At 39.5% G+C, this 13,262-nt stretch overlaps 1 protein-coding gene across 5 annotated transcripts in view; it reads left to right on the top strand.

The window, feature by feature from the left end:
- The window catches only part of lrrfip2 (leucine rich repeat (in FLII) interacting protein 2), a 235,164-nt gene that overhangs the window by 219,761 nt on the left and 2,141 nt on the right, over positions 1-13,262 (top strand). For all 5 annotated transcript variants that reach the window (XM_068032281.1, XM_068032276.1, XM_068032279.1 and 2 more), the window contains 5 exons: positions 733-865; positions 3,107-3,156; positions 5,470-5,590; positions 6,186-6,265; positions 9,143-9,247. In XM_068032281.1, coding sequence (XP_067888382.1) covers positions 733-865; positions 3,107-3,156; positions 5,470-5,590; positions 6,186-6,265; positions 9,143-9,247 — 489 coding nt within the window. The remainder of the gene's footprint in view (positions 1-732; positions 866-3,106; positions 3,157-5,469; positions 5,591-6,185; positions 6,266-9,142; positions 9,248-13,262) is intronic.

The raw sequence follows: 13,262 nt of genomic DNA, 5'->3' as shown, positions 1-13,262 counted from the left end.
CTGGTATAAAACAGTTACATAATGGTGTGTAATTACATTTGAATTGCTTAATTTTTTTTGGTTAAGAATTATTGCGTATAAAGTTTTCCCAAAGAGCAAGATTTAATGTGTGAAAATCATACAGAAGGGTTTTTTTGAAACTGGTTACATGCCTAGATGATCCACCCCTCAAAGTACAGGCAGCTTGGTCCTATTTCGTTTTTAATCTTTTTCATATAATGCTTTCATATTTATATTTTGCTAGCTAGTTCTGTTTATGTGCCTGGATACATGGAAAAGTCTGTTTTTAGCATTCTGGTCTCAACAGATAAATCCTAAAATGGAACATCTCATTCTGTTAGTATCAGTTAGTTAGCAGGAGATATGAGTCTGGATTTTCCAATCTTGTTAATTTAACTCAGTGAATGACGCAATGATAGTGTAAATCTCTGGCAAGAAATGAAACTTTTTGAATGTCTGAAGTATTTGAAGATATCTGATGTTGAAGTTACACCTGTAAACAGAAGCAAATGGTATAACAGCTTCTCCTAAGTTTACTTTGTAGCTATCTTTATCAGATTTGCTTTTTCAAAAAAAGCAGACTAGAGTATTCTGCTTGTGAAGTAAGATATATTTCACAGCTTGCTCAAGCAAACACTTTTGTTTCATTGTGGTTGCCAATTGTTTTGACCATAGAAAATCCAAGAGACTGGCTTCACAGCAGTTGACAATTTAGATAATTTTCTCTTCCAGAAACACGGTTTGGTGATAATCCCAGAAGGCACACCTAATGGCGATGTAAATCATGAACCAGTTGTTGGTGCGATTACAGTTGTGTCTCAAGAGGCTGCTCAAGTGCTTGAAGGTGCAGGAGATGGACCACTAGGTAGTGCTTGTTCAAATGATATTGTGCTAAGTTAATAAACAATACAGTATAACCTTTAACAACTACTCTTGGCTGCTGTCTACTTGAAAAACATTTAATCTGACTTGGATAGCTTGGTTATTTCAGTTCAACCAAGGCAGAATTGTAAATTTTGCCACACTGGCACACACTGAACTTCTCCTTTAAATGCATTTAAACCAGCTGATTGACAGGCTCTCCACAGCAATAGCAACCACAAGAGAAGACTTTTTAATTCATTCATGGGATATGAGCACGCTGGCATGGGCAGCATTGGTTGCCCATCCACAACTGCCCTTCAGAAGGTGGTGGTGACCCACAGTGCTGTTAGGGAGTTCCAGGTTTTTCACCCAGCGACAGTGAAGGAATGGCAAACTAGTTTCAAGTCAGTGTACATTCTGTGCCCTTGCTATGCTCAGCGCTTCTTCCAAGTGATGTTCCGCATAGAGGAACACTGATTCATCAGCTGAGGGAGGACGGTCGGTGATAATCAGCAGGAGGTTTTCTTGCCCATTCTTGACCTGATGCCATGAGGCTTCCTGGGGTCCAAAGTCAATGTTAAGGACTCCCAGGATCACTCTCTCAACTGTATACTGCTGTGTTGCTACCCTTGCTGTGGGAGATGCAAGAGTTCATCTGTGGTACTTTGTATTTGGCTTTCCAGGCCACTTATGGGCTTATGTATGATTATATTCATGCAGCACAGAAGACTTCTGTTGGTAAAGCTTGATCACAATGTCCGTATCATCCCATATTTGATTCTCAGGGCTTGCGTAAATGAACCGTCAGTACCTACCACTCATAGAAGAATCCTACTGATGCATATATCCTGTTGTGCATGAGCCACTGTCAAATCTAAAGCAGAATAAATAGCTTCAAATGTAAAACCAAAGGAATACTGTAGGAAGTTATTTTTAGATTACAATGCACTAGCAGCTGTTTGATGCTCTGGTTGTTATAACTATTAATGAATGTTACTTTTTTCTTTACTCCTTTTTAAATGGTGTGAGCTCAAGCTCTTGAATTCCTCTAATGCAGTGCGAATGAGTTAAGCTGCATACACCAAGGTACATGTACCTCTCAGTCTCCATCTCCAGCGTAGTTTTTTTATATTGGGACTTTGAGATGTTAGGAATATTCTTGTGATCCCGTGGAGATCAACAAACCAATAGAACCAAATTTACCAAACAAACCCCAGTAAAAAAAACAAATTGGCAAGATTTCACTTTTATAACTTTTACTTTGACAATTAAACCAAAATCAACATAAATTAAAAATGAATTCAAAGATAAATCACAGTCAATATATGTTTTCTAAATGTTATGTCAACTATCAGATACAACAAAGATAGAGCTCACGGATTTACTGGACAGTCCACTCAGCATATATGGCACCAATTACAGCCACAAAGTGCTTCAAACCTCTGAAGCTCCTCAGGTAGATCTTCAGATCCCGTCTTACAAGATGCAGCTACCGAGTTTTATCTAATAGCAGTTCTCTTTCACTCCTGAACTCCAAACCAAGGGTATGGTTTGCAGCAAAAACAGCACACTGCTCCAGAACCTCCTCAGCTCTGCTCATGACAGCTGAGATGGCGTAGATCCACCAGTACTACCTTAAGTAACCAAAACAGTTGCAGCAACTTGTATTTGCCTATGCCAGCTCTTGAATCCTGCTTTCACCTCCTTCAGCCTGCTTGCACTGTCTGCAGCCGACTTGCACTCCCTGATCATGTTCTGAGCTTGGGTGGCTCTGAGTCTGCTTTTTATCTGGTTCCAACCAGTTCTATCTCCCCAGGACCCTGAAGCTTCTGGTTTCACATAGGGACTCGCAAGAAAACCAGCTTTCAAACCAGAGTCAGTGTACTTAACAGAACACCCAACAAGTTATTTGTTCAGACAATAGCTTGCACACGCTGCTCCATCGCAATATACAGTCAAAAAATTTACTCTTTTCTGTTGGTTGGGCAAGCCAGATAACTGCTCGAGAGTTGAACTCTGGAACATAGACGTATTGCTGTCATATTTCACAGTTGCACCTCTGGAAAAACTGCAAAGTAATTGCACTAATGCAGCTGGAAATCCATCATTATGCATATATTGAATTACTGCAAGAGCACAGGACATTAAAGTTCTGAAACTGTACTTGTTCAAATCATGAATTCAATAAATTTTTTTTAAATTGAGACTTGCAATTTTTTTGACATGTATTTCCTCATTCTAGATGTGCGGCTAAAGAAACTGGCTGATGAAAAGGAAGAACTACTTGCACAGGTAATTAACTTAAGTACATGCAACTTGGGAGAAAGAAAGCAAAATGCAATAGGAAAAAATCTTGCAGTAATTAAAAAAAAAAAGACTTGTTCTGCTTGGCCTTTCAACTTTGTTACTTAAGTACAGCCCCTAATTTGGCACAGGAGATATGGGAGGAAATGCTATGCTCGCTCAGTCTGAGATTGGGACAAAGTAGAGAAAGTTTTATTTTGTATCTGGCTTTGCTGTATCCGATCTGGTACTGCTTGAAGTTCACGTTTGCTGCCTGAAGTGGGAAGAGTTCCATTCCCCTGCGCCAACATACCTGACGAGACTCTTTTTGCTTTTTCTCATTAAAGTATTTGTGTAATATCTTGCCCATTTTTCTGGAACATCCCAAAGCATTTCAGAGATAATGAATTACTCTGAGATGCATTGGTTGTTTATATATAGATACAGTCATCAAACTATTACTGAAGTATATAATGAATAAATACACTGCTCAAGCAGTACACCCCCATTGATGGGAGTAGGGTTGTGTAAGGTGCTGGACTGGATCTGCAACAACACTCAAGAAGTTTGACACGGTCAGGACAAAGCAGCCTGCTTGATTGGCAGTCCATCTGTCACCTTAAACATCCACTCACTCCACCTTTGGTGCACCATGACTGCAGTGTGTATTACCTATAGGATGGACTGCAGCAACTTGTCGAGGCTTTTTCAACAACACCTCGCACACCTGTAATCTCCTCCACTTAGAAGGGCAAGGGTAGCAGGTGCATGAGAACACCAACATCTCCCAAATTCTCCTCCAAGTCCCACACTAACCTGACTAAACATATATTGCTGTTCCATCATTGTTGCTGTGTCAAAATCTTGAACCTCACTACCTAACAGCATTATGGGAGTAACTGCAGCAGTTCAGCAGAAGGTCCAGCATTTCCAGAGCAACCAGAGGGTAGGCATTAAAAGCCGATCTTCCCAGTGATGCTGTCCTGCATAATAATTTTCTTTCTTGCTCTTTACAACAATGTTATGTTTAAAGTATTATTAAGTGCATGGAGTCTGGTCCTTGCGGATTTAGATGATTTAGTCTAATTAGATGTTATATGGGGATGCCAGCTGACTTACTTCCTTAGTTAGTTCAATAGTTCATACACGCTTGCCTGTGCCATTTCTGAACAGAGTTTTTAAAATTTGAGTAAATATTTTATTCTGTTAAACATAACGGGTAGTCCCGTGGTATTAATTATAAATATTTTATGCTGATGTTAGCAGTGAATTTTCTTCCTGTCAGCATTGATCGTATCCATGTCAGCTTGTGAAATTACACAAGTCCATGTCAAAAAACTTGGTTTTGGAATTCTGCGACTAATAGTGTATTTAAGAGTATGATGTGTAGAATTGACATCAGAAAAGGTGATTTATTTCTCACTGGCTACTCCTTGAAATGTTTCATGGTGAAATGTCCAAAATGACTCGGTGGAGAGCTGGCATGGGCTCGATGGGCCGAATGGCCGCCTCCTGTGCTGTAAATGACACTAAGACAGCTAATTGTGCTTGTACTCTTATGGAGGATGCAGTAACTCATCAGCTCATTTATTGCCATTTTAAGAGTGCCTTTATAGTGGGTGGTTTTATAGGCGGAGGGGTGGTTGGCTTGTAAAACTTATGTTTTATAGCTTGATAGTTGACAAACTATTCTCCTGTTTACCTTAATGGTTGTACCCAACTTAAACATAGAAACATGCAATTTAAGCATTCTTCATGACAAACTTTTCCAGGGTACCCCTGGACCAGGGACCATTCAATTTCTACTCATAAGGTGTCAGTCATTCATTCAAAATCTCCTTTTCCTATAAATGGGCAGGTTTTGCCATATTGCAGCAAGCTTACAATGGCACTTCATACTTCAGTAGTGGAGAACTAATCAGATCAGTCTTTTGCGTGGGGATAGGGAAAGAGACAAAGAAGGAGAAAAGCAGCCTGTTGGAAAACTAAGATCAGTCGCAAACCACAGAAAAAATATGTTGCTACAAGCTGATTACAGGAAGCCAATGATGATTTTCAACATTCCTTTAGTCTAAGATTACAGCCTGACTGAAGAAAGTGGTGTGGTAATGATGTGGTCAATGTTGAACCTATTTCACAGAGAAGCTTTCAGTATTTAAAAGTTTTCCTCATATATAAAATACATATTTATATCCCACAATAAAAGACATTTTACTGTGAGTGACTTACTTAGATGCCCTTTGTCACCTTTCTAAGTATGTGCTCCCAGTGTTTCAATTGCTGGAGCTTATTGGTTGTCCTTTGGTCACTTTGCTTTGGTAGATCAGGAAGCTGAAATTTCAGTTGGAAGAGGAACGACAGAAGAACTCTAAGATTGAGAATGTGCTCACAGATTCTGATCGACTGGAAAATGGAACAGATCTACAAATTCTTGAAATGCAGAGTAAGTTCAGTGCATATTCTGTGTGCATTTCATGGAATCTAAAGCTGACATTCAACTAAAGGATTTAATTATCAATTTGCTCCCCAACCCATCCTCTTCTGAAGGTGCTGACGTGCTGGGATATAGTTCCTCCTGCCATTGCAGATCTCTGGTCCCTTGGCCAAGAGCCAAGCCAATGAGTGTCAACGAGATGCATGAATGCAAAAGGATCCTTGCTCAGTTAGCAGGGATGAGTAAGATCCTTAGCTGTTCTTTCCCCACGATTCATTTACAAACTAGCAAGTTATGTATTGGGTGATTCGACTATCAAATAATAAAAGGCTCTGGACATGTTAGTAGAGGATACATTTTTTGTAGATCAGTGTATTTCTCGCATAAGATATTTTGCATTCCATTTAATAGGTTATCGATGGGAGATTTGAGCCTTGACCTCTGGTCATTGCCGATGACTTGTTACCATCTGCCTAGTACTACTAGCTCTATTGTCAAGTTAAGTTTTAAGTATTTTTTGAGTCCTGTTAGATCCTGCTGAACTCCTCCATGTGTTTTTCCGAGTTGTTTGTATTATATCTCCTCACTGTATGTTTACTTTCAGGAGATGTAAATAGGCAGTTGAGTGAGTACAAGTTTAAACTGTCGAAGGCAGAACAGGACATTGCCACTGTTGAACAAAATGTGAGTACCTTTCATACCATAGACATTTTTAAATGTGATTGGAAATTCTAATAATATCCTCCTTGCAATTGTTCACATATTTATATGTATTGCAGTCGTATACCTGTATTTTCTGTCCACAGACTTCACTTCCTGTTACCGTTTTTGGTTTTGCTTTTGATGTAACATTTAACATTAAAAATGCTTACATAAATAATGAAAATTTGTTACCTAAACATGTCATGGTGATGCAGTAGTTACAGGCCATGGCTACTGTATTGCTTTGTAGCTCCACTAACATACCGTGAGTAATTCAATGGGAGTTCTATTGGTAAATAAATAATGGAAGTGTTACCAATTTTTGTTGGTATCTAAAGAAAGCTATTTAGTGTCTGAGGTTGAAGATATACTTGACTGAGATAAGACTGATAATCATTTTGCTTCGGGGTGCTGAGTGTGGTGGCAGAAAGTTCTTTGAAACATACTTTAGCACAGGCCAGCTTAAAAACTTGTACTTTTACGTATAATTGCAACAAAAAAATTGGTGGATCTACTCCAGCAAACTTCTTGATTGTTCAGTGAGTACTGTATAGTGTGGCACTGAGGCATACAAACTAAAAAGATCCCAGCTTCTCACCTGTGCTGAGGTAGCTGATCTCAGTTGAAGATAGGGAGGGTTGTATATATGTCTCTGTAATCTTTTAAATGTATCTGTATTACATAATTATGTCCTGCATTAACCATCACTTTTTATTTTTCAAATTGAATTTTTGTTCCTTTTCACCACCCCACCCTTTAGGTCACAGGATTTCCATCTTTGGGCCACATGCCTTCCTTCATCCTTGATGATCCACCCAGGATACTTAATCCTATTTGCACGTTTATTCTTAATTGATGGTATCTTGTTTTCTGAGCCTGCATGTTTGGAAAGGGCTATTGCCTCCTTAGTGGATAAATCCTTATCACATAACCAAGTTCTTGAGATACATGGGAAGATGGATTTAAATTTTATATGTCTTCCCCCAAGGCTCCATTGCCCATACCTCTGTGGGCCATGAAGACAAAATTTTGATACCCCTTTTTAAAGTGCCTCCATGACTTCTACCAGCAAAGGTAGGCAAGCTTCTGCCAAAGCTGTCTTGTGGCTGATCATTGGGAGATATCTGAGAGAAATGCAGATTCAATCATTCCAACGTCCTTTTTGTTAAAAGAACTTTGCTTTCATACATTGACTCTCCACTGCCCAGCTGGGGTGTAGGAACCTGCTGTGCTGTTTCCTAATTATCAATGAACTGTAAATTTAAATTCACAGAACACACTTATGATTTACACTCAAATAGCAAACAGAGGAAATCTTTCCTTCCCTGCCTCCCAGCCATGGAGACAACCACCCTGTAACACATGTAGTTATACCAGCCTGCTGTGTTTAAGGTCTCAAATTTTCAAAGAGCAGGTTATTTTTCTATAATGCTCTAGGGAGCTGCTGCTTACAAAGGCAGGTTGTGTCTGCATATTCTCATAACAATGCTTTGTTGTGTAATTATGTTGAATATTTATTACAGACACTATGGACGGAGTGGAGTCTGAAACTTTTGAGCTGTCAGCTGGATTTCAGTGGTAGCACATTTGCTGCTGATTCAGCAGGTCATGGGTTAAAGCCCCAATCCAGAAACTAGTGTGCACAATCTAGGCTGACACTCCAGTGCAGTAGAGTGCTGTACTGTTAAGGGGAGTGGGTGCCTTCTTTCGGATGAGTCGTTAAACCGAGGCCCTGTCTTTTGCAGGTGGGTGTAAAAGTTCCAAGAGCGGATGAATTCACCTGGTGTCGTGGCCAACAACCCTTTTTATTGAAAAAAAGTAAACTGTTGAATTTGTCATTTATCTCAACTGCTGTTTGTGGGACCTTGCATATTGGCTGTCACCTTTTTTTTAGATTAAAAACTTATATAAAGCTTTTCATGACCTCAGGACATCCAAAAGCACTTTACAGCCAATGAAGTACTTTTAAAGTACAGTTATTGCAGGAAACATGGCAGCGAATTTGCTCACAGCGAGCTCCCACAAATAACAATGAAATAACTGACCAGAGGATCTGCTTTAGGCGTTTGTTGAGGGATAAATGTTGGCCAGGATAGCAGGAAAACTCCCTTGCTCTTTGTCGAATTGTGATATCTTCAACACCCAACTGAGACGACAGACATGACCTCGCAGCATTCCCTCAGTAATGCATAGAAGTGCCAGCCTAGATTAACTGCTCAAGTCTCTGAAATGTAGCTTTTGACTCAGCTGTGTGTGCTACCTCTGAGTCAAGGCTGACGCCTATCTGTATTACAAAAGTGACTGTACTTCAAAAGTACTTTTAGTTTTGGGATGTTTTGGGACATCCTGAGGTTGTGAAAGGTGCTATATAAATGCAAACCTGTTCTTTACAGACTGCTAGTACATATTTTCAATGAGTCAAGTACAGTAACCGCTCCCAAATCTGTTATGCTTCTTAATTATTTACTAGACCATATTTGCCAGGTGTGCGATGCAATTTATGAAAAATATTCAATTTGAATGATTTCCTGAATTGCTATAGAAATATCCTCTATTTTTGGATTCATAAAATAAAGAAACATCTGCAACTGCAGTGACTTGATAATCATATTCTCAAACTTGAGCTTAAGTACTTCTCTTCAGTGGCTAACAATTTAAATTTTTGCAGCATTATCTAAAGTATTGAATCATAAATGAGTTGAAAGATTTTAACCCTTGAATATAGTTTTGAATTGTGTGGATGTAACAAATACTAGTTCTTCCAAATTATAATTTTGAATATTAATTCTGTGGAAATATTTTCCTGAAATTTCCTCTGGCAGCAATATTGTAGCTTACATTTCTTGTATGGATTTGCAGGTTGTCAGACTCGAAGGACAGGTGCTTCGTTATAAAATAGCAACAGAAAACTCAGAAAAAATAGAGGATGAATTAAAAGCAGAAAAGAGGAGGCTGCAGCGAGAGGTATGAAAACTGCTTACGAAATACTGCTCTGCTGTTGAGTTACAGAAATAAGTTGCAATAGCAAATGATTCTTTATGGGAGCTAAACCAATAGCTCTTTGAGATCCAGCACAGGCACAGTGGGCTATATGGCCTTTTTCTTTGCCTAAGTGGTCTCTTCCATTCTAGCCTCAGAGTAATGTCATTTTTGACTTCCATTTAATCCTCCTCACTTATATTGCCTGTCGGCTGTTCCAGTGTGAACTATCAAATTGTTGCTCTTAGTGGTGTGCGAATGCACTATTTGAGTATCAAATCCAATACATTCTGTCTTTAAATATTTCTTAAAATGATTTAAGTACAGTGTTTTCATACTTTTGCTCAGCCCCAAGATCCCCCTGCAAAACAAATAAACAGTCAGCTATATTGGCTTTTCTTACTAGGATACCTAAAAATTGCATTTTTAGTTTTGTGTTTTGTTGTGAAGAGACATGATTGATTCCTTAATTTTCTTTTTATTTCCCTGAGACCTCCTCCAGGCTGCTAATACTGATGGTGGCTGTCAGAAATATCTATCCATAATTTAAAAAAAACTTGAATGGACACACACTTCTTAACTACAAAACCTTACTACTTGTGTTTCTGTCACACTATTGTCTACTTTTCATATTTGTTGCGACCGAGGTGGGAGGAGTGCACTGTCTTTTCTAGTTCCACTTCTCCACAGGTCGCAACATACATTTAAAATGTTTACCCAGTTACAGATATGGTCAATCATATACTCTACTCTTTATCACAGAATAAAATACACCAACCAGGTTTCTTCAATAAACAACAAAACTATCAGTTTATTATAAAAGACTTGTCCAGTAACAAAGCAAAGCCTCAAAATAAACTGAAATATGAAAATTCCCTTTTTAAATACCCCCACCAAGACACACACGCCAGTTAACTGAAAAATAGAGACATTCTCTGTAGAGCTTTTTTACCAAAAAAAAACAAAAAAAGGAATACTTTGGCCAAATACTTATAATTTTTGAAGAAAAAAGAGAAGATATGGAAGGATGTCAGTTGTCCCTTTTGGTCTGGCGTCCAGGTATACAGAGACTGATCACTGGGATCTTTGCTGGAGCAGTTCGTTCTGGAGATGTCGAGAAGTAGTCTGGTAGGCTTTCCAGGAGAAATGTGACATCAGTTATCCCACTCTGGATTTGCAGGTTTTTCAAAGTGGTAGAGAAATAGGAGCTGACATACTGCATTTCTCCAGGTCTCTTTGAGACGTGCAAGAAAGATGAGCTGGGTGTTTCTCCCTTGGCAGGTTGATCTCCAACTGCTTTTCAACACAGTCTACACCCCAACCAGAAAGTCAAAAGAATATTTCAGAAGTGAAACCAACTCCTCCCTCATAAATCTCGACAGGCCATTTCTCTGTAAACATCTTCCCCAGGTCACCAAGGTTTCTGTTTACTGAGCTTAAGGTATGTGACAGCCAGTAAAGCTTTGTTTTTAAAGAAGACCCTTGTTAAAAAAAAAACACATCCATGGAGTCTTTTCAGTTTTCCCAAATAAACCAATGTCCATGATTCTAAAATACAAATCCTCAAAAAAAATTTAAAAAGACTTTAATAACACATTATAAATTCCTATGTCCATGTTTTAAGGTGGAACTGCCTGTGCAAACTTGTCATGCTGTAATTACACCATCTTCCCAGTAGTGGCAGTGTAGTGCCTTGGTTTTGCATCTCCCAACTCCTTAACCTCTATTGTGCAAGAGCTCCTATGCTCCAACTGATTCTACTTCTCTGCTTTCTACAATGCCATAAGTCTTTCTAATTAACTATAATATCAAAGCATTATATAAAAATAAGGGCAACTGTATGGCTGAGAAACACTAAAGGGCAAAAAACATTAGCGGGGGTAGTGGTGATGTTGGGAAAGGCATTAAACAGGAAATTAGAGATGCATGCGATAAAGGAACATCTGTAATTATGGGTGATTTTAATCTGCATATAGATTGGGAAAATCAAATTAGTCACAATACCGCAGAGGAGGAATTCTTGGAGTGTATACGGGATGGTTTTCTGGACCAGTACGTTGAGGAACCAACTAGAGAACAGACCATCCTAGACTGGGTATTGTGTGATGAGAGAGGAATAATTGACAGTCTAGTGGTGCAAGACCCCTTGGGGACAAGCAACCATAATATAATAGAATTCTTCATCAAGATGGAGAGTGACATAGTTGATTCTGAGACAAGGGTCCTGAATCTTAGAGAAGGAAACTACGAAGATATGAGGCGCGAGTTGGCCATGATGTATTGGGAAACGTTACTTAAAGGGATGACGGTGGATAGGCAATGGCAAACATTTAAAGAGCGCATGGATGAACTGCAACAATTGTTTATCCCTGTCTGGCGCAAAAGTAAAATGGGAAAGATAGCCAAACCATGGCTTACAAGGGAAATTAGAGATAGCATTAGATCCAAGGAAGAGGCATATAAATTTGCCAGGAAAAACAACAGACCTAAGGATTGGGATCAGTTTAGAATGCAGCAAAGGAGGACCAAGGGATTAATTAAGCAGGGGAAAATAGAGTACGAGAGCAAGCTTGCAGGGAACATAAAAACTGACTGTAAAAGTTTCTGTGGATATGTGAAGGGAAAAAGATTGGTGAAGACAAATGTAGGTCCCTTACAGTCAGAAACAGGTGAATTTATTATGGGGAGTAAAGAAATGACTGACCAACTAAATGCATACTTTGATTCTGTCTTCACAAAGGAGGACACAAATATCATACCAGAAATGTTGGCGAACACAGGGCTTAGTGAGAGAGAGGAACTGAAAGAAATCAGTACTAGTAGAGAAATGGTTTGGGGGAAATTGATGGAAACAAAGAGTAGGGATAAATGGGTCTTTTTCCGAATGGCAGGCAGTGACTAGTGGGGTACCGCAGGGATCGGTGCTAGGACCCCAGCTATTTACAATATACATTAATGATTTAGATGAGGGAACTAAATGTAATATCTCCAAATTTGCAGATGACACAAAACTGGGTGGGAGGGTGAGTTGTAAGGAGGATGCAGAGAGGCTTCATGGTGATTTGGACAAGTTGAGTGAATGGGCTAATGCATGGCAGATGCAGTATAATGTGGATAAATGTGAGATTGTCCACTTTGGTAGCAAAAACAGGAAGGCTGACTTAGTATCTGAACGGCTATAAACAGAGAGAGGGGAATATGCAACGAGACCTGGGTGTTCTCATACACCAGTCGCTGAAGGTAAGCATACAGGTACAACAGGCGGTAAAAAAGGCAAATGGTGTGTTGGCCTTCATAGCAAGAGGGTTCGAGTACAGAAGGAGGGATGTCTTTCTGCAATTATACAGGACCTTGGTGAGGCCACACCTGGAATATTGTGTGCAGTTTTGGTTTCCTTATCTGAGAAAAGATGTTCTTGCTAGAGAGGGAGTGCAGCGAAAGTTTACCAAATTGATTCCTGGGATGGTGGGACTGACATATGAGGAGAGATTAGTCAGTTAGGATTATATTCACTGGAGTTCAGAAGAGTGAGGGGGGGATCTCATAGAAACCTATAAAATTCTAACAGGATTTGACAGGGTAGATGCAGGAATGATGTTCCCGATGGTGGGGGAGTCCAGAACCAGGGGTCATAGTCTAAGGATACGGGGTAAACATTTCAGGACTGAGATGAGGAGAAATTTCTTCACCCAGAGTGGTGAACCTGTGGAATTCGCTACCACAGAGAGCAGTTGAGGCCAAAACATTGAAAAGGAGTTAGATATAGCTCTTGGGTTCAAAGGGTATGGGGCGAAAGCTGGAACAGGCTACTGAGTTGGATGATCAGCCATGATCATTATGAATGGCGGAGCAGGGCCAAATGGCCTACTCCTGCTCCTATTTTCTATGTTTCTGTATTACAGTGCAGACTGAATTATGTCTGTGCACACAATTTAATTATCACTGCCCTCTAACCTCACTTCATTTGAACACTGCAGTCCCTGGGCAAATTTAATTCTCC

Source organism: Heterodontus francisci, chromosome 5 (genome assembly GCF_036365525.1).
Source record: "Heterodontus francisci isolate sHetFra1 chromosome 5, sHetFra1.hap1, whole genome shotgun sequence".
Classification (NCBI taxonomy): Eukaryota; Metazoa; Chordata; class Chondrichthyes; order Heterodontiformes; family Heterodontidae; genus Heterodontus; species Heterodontus francisci.
Note: the sequence above shows the minus strand (reverse complement) of the source record. Positions and strands in the feature narration are given on the sequence as shown.